General features: G+C 43.2%; 1 protein-coding gene across 1 annotated transcript in view; it reads right to left on the bottom strand.

Annotated features, from left to right (window-relative positions):
- mycbp2 (MYC binding protein 2) overlaps positions 1 to 15,720 on the bottom strand; it is a 62,641-nt gene that overhangs the window by 35,312 nt on the left and 11,609 nt on the right. Inside the window, exons 4-25 of the mRNA XM_070838266.1 lie at positions 14,691 to 14,844; positions 14,274 to 14,470; positions 12,810 to 13,052; positions 12,174 to 12,245; positions 11,703 to 11,799; positions 11,520 to 11,593; positions 9,238 to 9,376; positions 8,952 to 9,028; positions 7,272 to 7,476; positions 6,988 to 7,152; positions 6,646 to 6,804; positions 6,337 to 6,541; positions 5,975 to 6,120; positions 5,347 to 5,433; positions 4,918 to 5,022; positions 2,555 to 2,674; positions 2,334 to 2,415; positions 1,959 to 2,076; positions 1,489 to 1,847; positions 1,163 to 1,335; positions 559 to 684; positions 198 to 325 (exon numbers count right to left, since the gene is read on the bottom strand). Coding sequence (XP_070694367.1) covers positions 198 to 325; positions 559 to 684; positions 1,163 to 1,335; positions 1,489 to 1,847; positions 1,959 to 2,076; positions 2,334 to 2,415; positions 2,555 to 2,674; positions 4,918 to 5,022; positions 5,347 to 5,433; positions 5,975 to 6,120; positions 6,337 to 6,541; positions 6,646 to 6,804; positions 6,988 to 7,152; positions 7,272 to 7,476; positions 8,952 to 9,028; positions 9,238 to 9,376; positions 11,520 to 11,593; positions 11,703 to 11,799; positions 12,174 to 12,245; positions 12,810 to 13,052; positions 14,274 to 14,470; positions 14,691 to 14,844 — 3,231 coding nt within the window. The remainder of the gene's footprint in view (positions 1 to 197; positions 326 to 558; positions 685 to 1,162; positions 1,336 to 1,488; positions 1,848 to 1,958; positions 2,077 to 2,333; positions 2,416 to 2,554; positions 2,675 to 4,917; positions 5,023 to 5,346; positions 5,434 to 5,974; positions 6,121 to 6,336; positions 6,542 to 6,645; positions 6,805 to 6,987; positions 7,153 to 7,271; positions 7,477 to 8,951; positions 9,029 to 9,237; positions 9,377 to 11,519; positions 11,594 to 11,702; positions 11,800 to 12,173; positions 12,246 to 12,809; positions 13,053 to 14,273; positions 14,471 to 14,690; positions 14,845 to 15,720) is intronic.

Raw genomic sequence — 15,720 nt, 5'->3', positions numbered from 1 at the left:
CAGTGGTAGTAGTATCTGTTTTATGAAGTTCATCAATTACAATACAATTATTCTAGGCTTATGTTGATTAGTCACATTTTTGACCACTTTTTACCTGCATAACAATTTGTAGCAACATAAACTACGTTCAAAGTGTCATTGTTGTTGCTGAAAGTATAGCCATGACAAAAAAGCTTAAGTCTCACAGGACAGCTCACCTTGATCTTGGCAGTGTACTCCCCTCGTCCACCGAACAGGCCCAGCCCACCCAGCAGGATGTCAGCATCGGCACAGAAGCGGATGGCCTCCACAGAGTGAGCCGAGTAGCCCCAACCACCACCGTGACCTACAGCACCACACATGGGGTCAGTGAGGCTGTTCATCCACTTTTGGTTGTTTAATGAGGATGCTAAAGTAATCTGAACTGAATTTTAGGTAATTCACATTCAGCTGCTCTGAATTAAAAAAGGTAGAATGTTTGCCTGGTTAGATATAATCACAACATCAAACTGTGTGCATCTCTCAGTGTGTTGCATCATACATCATTTACCATGTATCCTGCACTAAAACCCCACTTACTCTCAAAGCGGTTGACCACACTGTAGTCTTCCTTGGAGTAGACCTTCATCACGGCCTGGGTTTCTTCCTCTGTGCTGGCCACACCCATCTTCAGCTCTTGCATGGCTGCCAGTGTGTCCAGGCAACCTGAGTGAACAACCCATTGTACTTAAACGTAAATTGATAACCTAAGGATTCCTGTAAACATTTAATCGCATGTTTGGCTACAATCTGAGAGCTAATCCGTATGTCTTGAAAGAATTGAACGCGAGATGACGGGAGAAAGGAGAGCACATCAGGTTTCACTGCCCCCTTTGCAATGGAATGCAAAATGAGCAAGTTCATAAAACTATATGTGTACAACAAGTTTTAAAATAAGATCCTCCTTCAAAAAGGGCTCAGCTCCTGCTGTGTGAAGTGAAAGGTCATAACATGAAAAATATGACTACACTACAGCCAGAGGAGTGGGGTTTAAACACTGGAAAGTTCTGCTTTCAAGAAACACAAACTGTCCGTAATCATTTGTAGCTTTCATACACTGTGCATATTCATTAGACTGTAAGACACTGATAAAAGATTCATACGACCAAAGACACTTCTCGAAGCGGCTAGAGTAGAGGTTTACCAAGGATGTGTAGGGCTCCGTGAGAGCGAGTAGTGGTGGCGTGTGATCCTGAGGGCAATGCAAGCTCTGGACTAAGGATGCTACAGCGAGCCTGTAGATCTGTAGCAGAGGGCATCCTGGCATCAGCTATTACTGCGTTGTAGCAGAGCATCTCTCTTGAGACTGGCAGGAACCTAAAAGCATTCAGAGGACCATGGACAAGTTAAGCTTTTCTGTAGTGTTTTGACTACACCTTACAACTTGGGATAAACAGAACACAACATGGTACATACAGCTTAACCAACATCTAATCAAAGTGTTTGTTTGTCTTATTGCTCTGAACTGACCTCCATATGACATCATACACTGGGTCCAGACAAAGACCGAATCCCTGCAGGTCCTCCTGCTCAGAGTCGTTGAAGGTCCTGCAGCTTCCATCCATTTTGTTGATGAGCAAACATTTAAATGGAGGAGGCTCAGACGCAGAGGAGGGCACGAGGCCAATTATGTGTTTGCTGGCAAAGATCTCAGAAGTTGCTAGGACATGGGAGTTGATAAGAGCCTCATCGATCCGTAGGAACGTCTGGTCTCCGCTGGCGCCGATCCAGGTAGCCTTTCGTCCATATTTGGCACCAATGTTGGGCATGGGAGATGGCTTGGCATTCCAGTAGGGCATGTCTAGGATGGGCCGGCCCAGCTGCCCTTTCTGAAAAAAAAAAAACAGAGATACACAGTATATTAACTCTCTGGAGCAGTTTAACTTCAATTAAAGACAGTAGTTGGTTACACATTGCATCCGGGACAGTGTTTTTCTTACCGAGAAGCTTCCAAATGTAAAGACCTGCCCATCCATGAGGAGAACAGCTGTGTGGTTACTGCCTGCTGTCACCTGTACACTGGGACCTGGAAGAGCCTGCACCAGAGTTGGAGAACCCCTGGCAGGTAGAAACACCTTGTTTAGGTTTTGTGTCATGAGTGTAGTTTGTTAATTTATGCTTGTGATGCAAGTCAAAATACTTCAGATGACAGAGCAGGACTCAAAACTTTTCTCAATCTTTACTAGAACAAGTGGGCTGAAATGTTTTCCAAAAACAACAAACTTTATGTTCCATCTTCCAGGTCTCTAGAATTATGCATAATGTAGTATTTCATTTAGTCTACTCAATTCAAAACAACTAAACACAAGCTGTACCTGGAGTTGACATCTCCGTGTCCAAGCTGCCCATGTTGGCCGTAACCAAATGTGTAGACATCTCCGTTCTCCATCAGCACCACTGTGGAGCAACAAAATCCTCACTGTTATTTTCTCTCCTTCTTTACTTCAAGGTCAGACACTTTTTAAAAATGTTCTTATACGCAGACAAATAAGCCCTGGTGTCTGACCAGAAGCAGCCATGAGGGAAGTAAACGTACCTGAGTGGTGAAAGCCGCAGCTGACCTGCACAGCTCGCAGCTCGCAGTCAAATCTCACTGCCCCTGGGGGATATGTGGTGATTTTGCTGGCATCCTTCTCTCCGCGCTCACTGCTACCATCTACAAGGCAAACATAGAAGTCAGCACGTTTGAGCAGAGAACGGGGAGAGGAGGTTTAGTGGCAACTTCAGACCGCAGAGGTAGGCATCTCTGCACAGTCCTGGAAAACGGAGCTAGAGGGGGAAAAGGATTCAAAAGAAAACAGGGAGAAAAGGGAAAAGCATGCCGAAATAGAAACAGGGGAACGATACCTCTGTAACAGAAAGGCTTTTGGCAACCAGTCCCATTATAGAAGGGCAGATGGTTTGATTAGCAAATAATTAGATTTTTCTTTTTAACGTCTGTCTGTGTTCAATGAAGAACAGGAAGTCTGGTTTGCCCTGAGCCCTGTGTAAGAGGTCACAGCTGAAGTGTGCAAGGGGAAAAAGCTGGACAGAGATCCATGCATTACAGTAAATACAATGACTGTCTATACCTTTTTGGACCAGGAACCAGCTCATTGTGGTTTACCTTTATAACTGAAGCCAGTCTGATGAGATAACAGCCTTAGGTTTCAGTAGTTGAATACTTCACATGTATGTACTTCACATGTACTATGTGAAGCAAAATAAACATGGACTTGCTCATGGCCCAAATATTCACAAAGTAGGGTTGAAAGTTTAGCTCATGGACACAACTCTCAATGTCAGTGAAAAAACAGAGGTGCTCTTAGGACATTTAAAGCACATTTGGAGCTTAATGGGAGGTCACAAATGGAAACACCAGTCTTGTCAGCCGGGGGGGGATTTGGTGCACCCATTCCTCTTCATGAATGTGAAACCACAAAGAAGGATGATTAGGGGAGGTACCCCAAATAACCTTGCCTTACAACTGTGTCTCAACCACTATGAATGGTTCAGAAAAAAAGAAAGTTAATCCGCAAAGTAGAAAAGCATCAATTTCTTAACTGACATTAAAGAGGAAACCGCTGCTACTCTGAAATAGAAAACACTGTGGTGTCATTGTTTCCATGTGTAACAACGGGACACTTAAACAAGCCAATTATCCTAAACAATGAGTTTCTATTGGGAAGATTTTTTGAATTGTACATGTTAAACGGATGCTTAAAATGTACAAGGACAACAAAAGTCAGCCTAGCAAATATCATCCAATGAGCTGTTTTAGACCCACAGCTCCACTCCAAGTTGCAGCACCTATGAGCAGGAAAAACAACAGAAGCAGCAGCTGGGACAACGGATACCGACTTGCTGATATACACAATCTACATACCTGCTGGTTTTTAGATTTGTGCAGGCAATGAGTGATTTTCTCATTTTTACTTTCTTATTAGCAATTGTTTGCGTGTTTTTGACGCATTTTACATTTTTGATTTGATTTTGTTCTGAAAACTGTACATAGTTCAGAGGGTTTTAATTGACATCATGTATCCTCTGTCCTCCTTGTGGTTACTTTAGAAAGGAGAGAACGATGGTGTTTTTCCGAAGAAAAAAAAAAACACTTCAGGGCAGAGATCCAGAGGACAAAACAAAGGGAAAAAACCAAGATAACCGACTGTGTTCTGTCGTTGCTGAATCATAAATGTGGGTCTTACTAATATCACTTCAGTTGCTCATTGGTTGAATATTCATTCAGCTTCCGAAAAGTAACTCTTCATAGAAGTTCCCAGATGGCTGTGAGTGATGCCCAAGCCATTTCCATGGCATGATTCAACTCTAAAACATATATTTTTAAAACTAATAACAATCGTGCCTCCTTCCTTCTGTGTCACATCTGTCAACTTGTCAATCATTAAAGCTTGCTCTCCACAGTGCATGCAGTTTTGTCTGCTTGTAATGCTGTGGTTGTACCCACAAAATGACAAATCAGCTGCTACGGGAGTGATGGTAAATCCAGTTAGACAGGGACGTTTCTATTTGGGTCTAAACAACAGCAGTGGGCAGAGCAGGCATCCTACTCCGAGGATTAGAACTGATAAAGCAGATGATGAATTAGCAGAACAGACCAAATCCTTATTGTAGCTCGGCCATTTCCAATGTTAATATCAAAATTAATCAAATTCAAAAGGGAACCAGCCTGTTGAGATTGGCCTTTAACCCGGTCTAAAGGCTTCACAGTCATTTCTCCACTGTGAGTCACAGTGAGTCTTTGTTGCCAGCAGGCTACATTGTTTGTTACCATGAGACCTGGTGAAGACATAAGAGTCTTGCTGTCAGAGAGTGAGAGAGGAGGTGGGCGGGACAGCCAGATTGGGAGATGAGTCAAAGAGGTGTCTCTGCACCCTGAGTTAGTGAAGACCGTAGTACCTTTGTGCTTGTCCCGTTTATGCCTTAGTGCCTGAAGGGGTCTTATTCTGGCTAGGGCCTGCTCACGCTGGTTCATAAAAATGGGACCAGGAAAAACAAGGGGGCCTGGGGGAGAAAGAAACTTTCACATGCATGCACAATGCTCACAAATGGGAAAGAACATATGATAATACTACACCACAACAATACACACACACACTGAAAAAATTATAGACACAAGCAAGGGGGAAGTCACCGAGGCACGACACCCAAGCTCACAAAGCAGCTGAAAGTTATTCCAAACTTCACCCTGTTCATTAGCCTCCACTCCCACCTTCTCACTCTCCCTGAGCCAATGTTTAATTCTCTATCATAGAAATCTTACACACACAAGCCAACCAAAAGCCCTTCCCCAAACATAATCCCATTCTGTGCAGCTCTGACCCATACCTCTGCCCTCCTCCAGCCTGTGCCGGCGGTTGATCCTCTGTCGTTTCTCCTCCTGACGGATCTGAATGTGCTCCTCGATGTTCACTCCTGGAGGGGGAGGGACAGGCACAGCTGAAAAAAAACAAAAGCCCCCAGGTACAGGCAGCCCAGACAGGATGCAGGAGGAAGAGGAAGAAGCGGGAGGTGGGGGGGGACAGAGCAGAGCAGAACAGAACAAGACACACATCAATGAATGATGGAGCGACGCGATGGAGAAGCAATGACTCTGCACAACACAAGAATAAAACAAAGGATGAGCAACGACAAGTGCGCAAAATACTACATCCAAGCGAATGCAACAGACAGTGTGATACATGTGGCAGAAGCAGCACGCTGGCAAAGCTTAGAATGACACACAGCTTGGACCCCATTTAATTTATTCTGATCAGCTATGGAGGACCCAACATAGTGCAAACCACTGAAAATAGGAGTATCACATCACAAATGTATGTCTATGAGATTCAAACATGCATATGATTTATCAGACTTTGTGGCTTTAAGTGAAATGCAAACAATGTGAGCCGTATTGTATGTATGACAGAGCAAAACAGGGGGGACATGAAGTCATATAAGATATTAGTTGGTATACCTAGCAGCAGGTCCAGTGGAATCATCTCCTTCACAGCATCAAAGATGCCTCTCTGCCTGGCCTCTTGACCATCCAGCTCTCTGGCGCAGGCCTTGCAACAGCCACATGCTGAGCAGCCAGACTCTCCAGACCCACAGCCACAGATACTGGTTGGTGGACATATACACAGATAGAAAAAAATAGTGCCATTATGATAAACAATTTAGCTTGAAAGGTTGATAAAAAGATCACCCACCCCCCCCAGCCCACACTAAGATTAGTACTTATTGGCTCTCGACGGTACTTACTAATTGATAGACACAAGTGCTGTACAGATACTGTAATGACCACCTTCACCCAGTCTGGTTTTTGTGTCTTCTTACCCTCCTGGTACTCTGTCTGGCCGTCCACTGCTGACACAGCTGGCACCATAGCCTGTGCAGTCTCCACAAACCGTGCACACCATGCACTGGTCCAACTTCCACTTGTGCATGCCTGGCTGGCACATCATGCTCTTCTCTTCCTTCTCTTCTAGCTCGTCCTCCAGGTCTTCATCCATGGCTGTGGCCATGCTCTCTACGCCAAATGCTACAACAAACACAGACAGGAAAGCCACAAGATTGAGCATAGAAGAAATACGGAAATGTATCGCACAGCATACAATATGTTGTTGTGTGCGTGCATCTGCTCACCTTTTCCTGCTTGGCTCATGGCTCCCGTGTCTCTGCCACACTGGCCCTTGTTATTCACCCCAAATGTCCACACTTCACCACTCTTTGTCAGAACGCACGTATGGGCCTTACCCATAGCAACCTGAGTTACAAAGTGACCTTTCAGGTCTGTCACCTGGCCTGTGGAGGAGAGAGGAGTGATTATGATTAAAAGTATAGTAGAATATTTCTAGACAAATAAACGTTTATTCCTAAAAACTCTTTTAACTGTCTTTATCAAAGCAATGTAGACAATGACAAGAATCTAGTGAAACATCTCAAAAAAATTCCACGGTGTTGAAAACGCTGTCCCAGTTCACTCACAGGTGCTGTCACTGTAAATAGCATCTTTGCCAAACATGTAGAGCTCTCCATCCTTGGTGACAATGCTGCTGCTTCCATTGTTACACGCTGTATACACTGCTGTCTTGGTCTCTAATTTGATCATCTTCTTGGGCTTGTATGGCTTGGGCTGCCTGCGACTTTTGGCTGCGAAGGATAATAACAGACGTCACTTTCAGAGCTGAGATGGTTTTGACTCTATCTTTAACAAAGGCTGAATGGAACGAGTTGTTGGAACGTTTGCAGATAGTTTGAAATCGTCTTACTGGACTCTCCATCCTCTCCCTTGCTGGCAGAGCCTGTAAAGAACACACTTCCGTCTTCGGCTACTAGCAGTGCGTGAGAACCATCATGACCGACTGAGAACTGAGCGATCTTGGGAGACTTTGTGACGGGCAATTCCACCCATTTCCCTGCTGACGGGCCACCCTGCTTGATTCCCAGACTCTGGTACTTTCCTGTGTAGTAAATCTGTAAGGGGAAGATGAAAGATCAAGAATGAGAACAAAGAGCGGGAATGAGAAACTGTTTTCTCATAATGAACATTTTTAAACGATTAGCCAGCCCTGCATCCTTTGCCGCAGCCCAGTGCAGCAGCAAACATCCCCGCTGCACCAACAGTGTTCTTAATGAAATAAATAAGGCCCCTGCATTTTTTCATTATTATTATTAGTCTAACCACGCATAGCCTTAACCCATGTGTATAACAATTCAAACAGCAGGAGTAACTTGTGATGATACATGAGCAAAGGTTGCTAGTGGAGAAGAATGACTTGATTCATCAAATACTGACTTTGCAAATGATGCAATGTTAACAGTGCTGTATGAACAGTCGGCTTTTGACACTTCTCAAAATCACATGTCTGGCATAATGTCCAGTCCAAGCGATGAGTGAACTTTGAAGCCAAGAGGCAGGTCAGCTGCTCCTATTTTTACCTATCCAGCTGGTCTGGGTTAGGGTAATCTGCAGATAAAGTGTGCTGTGAGATTAGGCCTCTACACAGACACACAAATTTACAACTGCTCTGGCCGGCTATCTACAGAAGAGGCACATTGCACCACACCTACCGTACAGATACACACAACCACACCCTCCACACACCCCTGTGAACTACATAGTTGGCATTCTCGTCTTACCAAGACAGTCTGAATAAAAAATGTGAAACACCTTCTTCAACAAAGCTCTGCCTCCCTACAGTGAGCAGGCCTATGATTTACAAAGGCCTTGTAGTCTAACTCTGAGTCATGTAGTACACTCAGTCGATTGTCGCAACAGCCTCTGTACACAGATACAAAAACACTTACTATACTTTACTTTAATTAGAACTTATATCTTAATAATTATATTCATGATTGGCTACCTACTCTTATATAAGATCACAGACACAGAAAGCTTCTCTTGAACCGTGCCCTGGTGTGTAAGCCACTGCTTAGCTGGGTGAAATACTCTAATCACTTCCAGTTAGTAGAGCACGGGCTTCACTTTATGAGCTCAGGGTGCATATAACCGCTAACAAGAGTGGTGCCATGAGACATCCCAAAAAAAAAAAAAAAAGAAATACAGCTCCCTCAGTCTGTATTATTAATAGGTAATTTAGCTCAGAGGGCCTCCAAACATTACCAAAACAAGAAAACATGTCTTATTGTTAGATTTTAGTAAAGCACAGTCATAGGGAAATGTGACTATGGCTAATAGCTGCTATAAACTAAGGGATTGTTAATTTTGTACAATAGGCTTCATGTGGCCAGGGTGACACAGAATGAATAAAATGCACGCAGACTCCATAAATTTAGAGCTTTTTTTCCCCCCCAGGCTCACCTTCTAAAGTATCTTGCCTGTCATTAGCAAGACAAAAGCTGTTAGTGCTCAGCAGCTGAATCTGTTCCAACGTTCATTTTTCTTAAAACATTTTAGGCACAAAACTGGAGAAGATTTTCACTCTCACCTTTCCAGTGGCAGTTTTCATCAGAGCAAACTCCCTGCCCGCTCCAAGCAACGCTGCCTCTTCATCAAAGCCTGTGCCTGAGAGAACAACGTACTATTTAGAGCCAAATACACAACAGGACATGGTTGGAGAGTATGTTTTTTTTTTTTTTTATATCCTTTTGTGTTTTGAACCATTTCTGACGAATTTGCATACGGTATGAAATTCTTGTTGCAGGTCTACGTATAAATATGAATACCACTACCCACAGCCTCATACAGATATGGCTATGTTTGGTATCACTCACTGATGATGTGTAGATCCTTCTCTAGGTCAAAAAGAGAAATGCCGCAGGCGTGTAGACATTTCCTTGCCAGCTTCAGCTGCAGTTCCTGCTGCAGGGCCGGATCTGAACTCATTGTATAGATCCGCACCACAAAACCATCCTACGGGGAGTCAAGGCCAAGAGGAGGAAACACTGTTTAGATTCATGACTCAACATTGCTATAGTGGCATTTAGAGACGATTCAATGAAAACATATCCCTGCCTCACCTGACTGAATGTGAGAATCAAAATGAATCAGGCTCTTAAAGGAACAGTTCCAATTTTAGAGGCGTGCACTTATTTGACATCTTGCTGAGATTGAGATGGTCGCGAATGCGCAATAAATATGAGCACTCAGTGTACATGAGAGTGATAGACAAATATGGATATTTAGAGTACAAACATGGCAGGATGTGACAAATCAAATAGGTATATTTAAAAAAATGTTAAAATATTGGCAGTGATTTGTTTTTGTGGACAGCAAAACATTTGACAGCACATGTTTGTGTTTTGGTACAGTGGGAACTGGGGTAGGTCATTACAAATGGGCCTCACACACTCATAGCTGAAGTGGTGGATGCGGTCTCAATTAACATATGGATTATAACCTTGCTGGAGTCATGGATAAGTGTATCAACTGTAGCTGCAGTACGTTTGGGTCTACAGTCTACTGAGGGTATTGATGGCGTTAATCTGTTCATACATTTTTTAATGTTAATGGCTATACTGTAGCAACTTCAAACCCCAGCCATGTCAGAGTTAATAGCATATCCATTTATCTTAACAACACCATGAAGGGTGTGACACCTATCCTCAACTCACACACTTTGACTCGATGGAGAGCGCATAACGGATGATACAACTGCCAGAGATGTGGGTTAGTCAGACAGCGGGGGATGTGGCTGAAAGGGACAATTTACAGGGGAGGAAGAGAGGGAAAAAAAGAGGAACACAGCAAGGAAATGATTGGGCAACAACATGGATATAAGAAGGGCTGACGGGTAGCGTGGGCAAGGGCTGGTTTCCACTGTGTGGTAATGATAGACTCATCTATTGTGATTTGATTTCTGCAGAGCAGGGCAAATGTGCCACTCAAATTATTAAATAAGCACTTCTATTCTCTGGCCAGGGATACCTTTCACCCCCTGACTTTCCCTCCCTCCATATTACTTTCTTCCTCTGACTATCCCCTTGATCTCCTATAGTTCACCCACATCATCCTCCTCTTCTTCCCAGCACCTGAAACCCCATCACTGTGTATCTCACGTGGATCACCTAAGCCGTTAACTTGTCAGTGCAGTCGTTGCACTTGCTGGCTGCTCACTAAAAAAAAAGCATAAAGCTTCAGAGGACTCCCCTATCCTCCCCCCATACAGTATCCCACCCCCTTGATCAGCCAGCTATTGCTGCTATTCGGGAGCTGCGATGGCAGATATATGAAATTCGCATCTTCCCCTCCCCCACTCAGAGTGCTTATGCAGATAACTGCTTGAGAGATTAAGCTCTCTGGAGAAATACCCACATCTGGTGCCACAGCCCTCACTGCCACGCCCACAAATACACACACACACACACACACACACACACACACACATATAAACACAGGCAGAGCTAAACCCTCCTCTGTAGCACAGCTGGTGATCAGCTGAGGGTCTGTCAAAGTGAGGCCAGAGCCTCCACAGCAGGGGAAGGGACAGATGCTTCACAGGGCAATTCAAGAAGAACAACTAGCCTCATTTTAACTGACAAAAGATTTTCATGAGGGAAACAACACACATTGAATGAGAGCTTACTCAGTTGCACTAGATAAAAAGAGATGAGAAATGATGAGCAGGAGAGGGTTTGATTGACTAGTGTGTGTTTAAACAACTGAAGACCATGTACTAACATTATCTGCTCACAAAACCTGCCAAAAACACCCCTCTTTGACACTGGGATGGACTCCATCAGGCTCTAGTTTAACTGCTGTGATGTAGTTCAGGCCTAGTCAATGATTTTTTTTAATCTCCACTCACACACTGGAGATTGCCTGCAGGGAATTTAACAGCATTGCGATCTTAAACGACTATAAATTCACATAAGTGCATAATAAAGTCAGCTCTCTCCACCATGTTTGCAGCAGACATAGGCAGTACAGCGGAGTTACAGTTAGAGTTTTTTTCTGGGTTCAATTAAAGTGGAAATGTAGTGGAACAGCCTGAAAACACTGAAGACTTGAACATTTCAATGTTCATATTAAAAGTTAGCAGGAACATTAGGCTTACATCTTTGCAAGCTGCGATCTGGTTGATGTACTCTCCATCTGTGAAGATGATGTTCTGTCCATCTGAGTGTTGACCTGCAAAGACAGGAAAAAAGACCCAATTATTATTTTAGCTGGAAATTTGAGGACTTACCTCCCGTTTGGCTTTTTATAAACAAGCCGATACAAAGTGTTTTCTTAGTACCTGGCATGGTGACAGCCCCCTCATGCTCCAGAGTCTCAGGGTTGATCTTGATGGCCGACATAGAGTGGTTACTTGTGTCCCGATACAACAGGTACCCCTGTCGACACAGCACAGACATCATTAAGCACTATCCCTAGCATAAGCCTTACAGCATACTTTGACACATTGTCGATAATTATAAATGATGACTGTGTATTTAAAGAAGCTATTAATATTCTATTATTAATACTAACCCTGGCACACAACCCATCAGCAGTTTAAAAAAAAAAAAGAGGTTACAGCTGTTCAGACTCACGGGTCCTGCACCAAACTGCAAAGTGCAGACTACAAATAACCAACACCACTGAAGTCACATGGAGGTCAACTCTAAGTTTAAATATGACCTGAACTTTTAACGCTCTCAAAGCCTTATCAAAGCTGCTTCACTGAAATGTATGTGAGGAGCATTGTGATGAAAGCTCCGCCACCTACCTGAGCAAAGCCCAGCCATGATCTCTTTTCCTTTCGATTCCTGATACGAGACGTGGAGTTGTACACGTGGCCCTGTGAAGCATTGGTGACGCATGAGCCGACAAACTCATACACTGACAAAAATGGCATTTAATGTTGGCAGGACACACAAATATTGTTTCATTTAAACACATAGAAAAGGTCCTCGATCTCTTTAAGGTAACAGTTCGAAAAGAGGATTATGGCTCTCTAGTAGCATGGTTCTCTATTTTTGGAGGATGTAGATTGTGGTGATGTTGAACTGTGCTGCAGTATAGAGAAGTGTTTCTATTAATTAGCCTAACCTTACTGATATAAATGGGTTGGACAAAATAATAGAAACATCTGTGGGTAAAACGCATGTATCAGATTTAGCCTACCTCGTCGGCCTACCTAATAAAATGTCCTGTAAATGCTATGTATCTCTAATATGTAAACTTTCCCTGAGCCAAGAAAACATGCCCTCCTTTAAGCTTTGTGACAGTTTAACAGAGAATTTTTCTCAACCCATAAAGCAGCATGTAAAACTTCAGTTCATCTAAACAAAATTCTAAATCCCTGACTTGGGAGGAGATGTGTGTTTATCTCTGACAAAGTGCAACTTTGAGTGTTGCATACCCTGACAGTGCCACTGTATCCAGAGCCCACTTTGTAGAGTCCATCCTTGCAGAGCAAGTACAGGAAGGAACCGTCAGTCTGTAGAAGACAACGCTCGTCTTCGTCAATGGCCACCTCTTTCAGGAGCCACTTGTTCATCAGGGCTGCGCGTTTGATGCCGTTCCCAAACCAATCTTGGATTTGTATCTTTCCCACCAGGACAGCCTGCACACTCCTTTGTAGCGCGTTCAGTATGGTGGGCACCTGGGGAGATTTAGAAGAGAGGCAGGGTGTTGGAGGATTACAAGACTGCAAACCTTTAATGTGACATAATGGGGTGTATCTTGTGCACCAAGTGGGAATTGGCCAGTGAGCATCGTTTTTTTGCTGATGGAGTAAAATCCTCATTGCAATAACTGAGACTGTAGTTATTGTTACTGTACCCACTTATTTGCCCTCTTCACATTCTCCCTCAATGCATTTTCACACACATATTTCTCACATCATTTCCCGGGCAGGTATAACACACCGCTGATCTCACAGGTCACACACATGCAAACAAAACACACAGGCGCGAACACCATGTAAGCCCACACTTCCCAAGAGCCAGACTGCCATTGTGATGATTCACAGTCCAGTCAATGCCTAAAAGATGAGAAACCAAGAAAAAAAAAACCACACACACACAGTCCAACATCTGTGGAGGATAAATGTGTGAGGCTCCAGTGGTGTGGGAATTTCATCGGTATGCGGGTAAAGGTACATTATTGTTGTCATGAAGCCTGCCCGCAAAATAAATAAAGTTTGTACTACTGAGTTACACCCAAGATTTTTCAAGAGCAGTTCTATATAAAGCAGAAGCAATAAAAAAAAACAGAGAGAAAGAAACAGAAAGAGAGGACGAGCTAGAGGCTGAAGCAAACAGAGGACCAGCTAATTGGCACAAGAATGCAGGCAGGCTAACATAATCAAACAGAAGAATCAGAGTGGCTTGACATTTTCCGAAACTCAATTTGTGCCGTCCAGACACTGCCCTGTGTCTCTTCGCTCAAAAGAAAAGCACGGAACAGCCAAAGGTTACTTTACCCTTCTAAAATCTAAAGCATTATGAAGGAAATGAAGGATAACAGAAAGATACAAACTTCCTGATGGAGATGGTTTAGAAAACTTAACAAATTGTAATTTAATTGGGTATGTAAGAAAAATGTCATTCCAAGAATCAACTGGATTTCCCTCTTTCTTCAGTTTGATAGAGATAAGATAGTGATCTGAACAGGTGATCAGTGCAAAGGTAAGATGCTGACATGTGATTACTTGTAGTTACTTGTGCCAGCATAATAAGCATAGTTTGGACTAAGTGACTCGTACTTTATTTGATCATGTGTTTTTCATATGAATGCCAGAGATGCAAAACAAAGATGAACACAGACAATTGTGCAGTCGAACTGTCAAATGTAAACTGATGTGTTGAAACTGGTTAATTACCTGTATCGTCTGGCAGGCGTGGCTGCCGTTGTTGGTGAGGATGGCAGAGACGGCCTGTAGGATTTTGCCAGTGTCTCCCCAGGCCACCACCAGACTGAAGAGGCAGGCGCAGGACAGAGCAGTGATGGCCTGTCCTGTCGGGTCGTTGGGTCCTGTGCTGCGAACCGTGGTCTCCAGCAATAGCTGGAAGAGAGACTCTGAGGAAAGATGTAAGTCATGGGTCTGATTAGACATTTGTGAAGACAGAAATGGAAGTGCTGTATGTAAGTCAAAATTAATAAAATACTAGTAACAAACACAGCAACTAACCACATTTAAAGATACAAAAAATTTGTTGCAGGGCTATAGCATTGGAATGCATCAGATTGTTACACATGCAGCTAATAACCTCTGATGTGTGCACATTTTTAGCCTTACCTAGCACATCAGGAGGCTCAGTCTGAAAGCCCTCAGGCTGTTGTCCCTGCAGCATGTCCAACAAGGCCTGCAGGCTACGCAGGCACAGTGAGGGGTGAGAGAACCGGGTCTCTTTTATCAGCTCGAAAACCCCACACAGGCCGATACCAATGATCTGCACACACACAAACACATACGCAGAAAGAAGCACATTTTTGTGAGCTAATGAACACGCTGTCATGCCACAGCCCAGCTGGACTAGCTGTGCTAACACTGTATACAGCAAATGATGAAACATACAGACATTGTGCATAGATGGTAGTCTTCAATCAACATCTTCCTTAGGTTTACCTTTCATTGCCTTGTTGATATTGTTTATGAGAAATATCTTTCTTTTAATAAGTATTTCAAATGAAACACTACTGATAAACAGGAGCTCGGAGTGGATGTTTTATTTTCATAGCATGGCCGCATCATTCCACGGTAAAACAACCCACATTTAGCTGGGAGTCCGCATTTTGTAGAGTTACTACCACTGACTTCAAAATGCACCATTAATATTTTGTATAATGACAGACCCACTTGAGTGCATGGGGAAGTGATGCAAGAAAATAAGGTTGGCCTAGAAAAGGCTGCCGTTCTCTCCCCCTCTCTCTTTGTACGGCTTGTTAGTGAATCAAATAATGCCCTCGTGTTCCTTCATATCTCAGCGAAGAACTTGAAGAAATTAAATCATGAAAAATAAAATAAAAATGTACAACAGAACAGATAAACAGCAGCTAAAGTGATGCCAACTGGAAAATATATAACAAGACGTGCAATACTGTGCACACTGAATAAATCTAGATTAAGATTGTTTGTTACTGGCAGAACACTTATTAAGGCTTGTACCTATTTAAAAACACACACACACAGCATAGATTTAATCTGTTATTAGACTGAAATTAAAACTTAATCACCCGAAAATTTTACATAAGTGGTAACCAATTTAATTTGTCTTAAATAGAATAAAATGAATACAGCCTTCCCAGTATAACACAATGACTACTTA

Source organism: Pempheris klunzingeri, chromosome 10 (assembly GCF_042242105.1).
Source record: "Pempheris klunzingeri isolate RE-2024b chromosome 10, fPemKlu1.hap1, whole genome shotgun sequence".
NCBI classification, from domain to species: Eukaryota; Metazoa; Chordata; class Actinopteri; order Acropomatiformes; family Pempheridae; genus Pempheris; species Pempheris klunzingeri.
The sequence above is the reverse complement of the archived record's forward strand: the minus strand, read 5'-3'. Positions and strand labels throughout refer to the sequence as shown.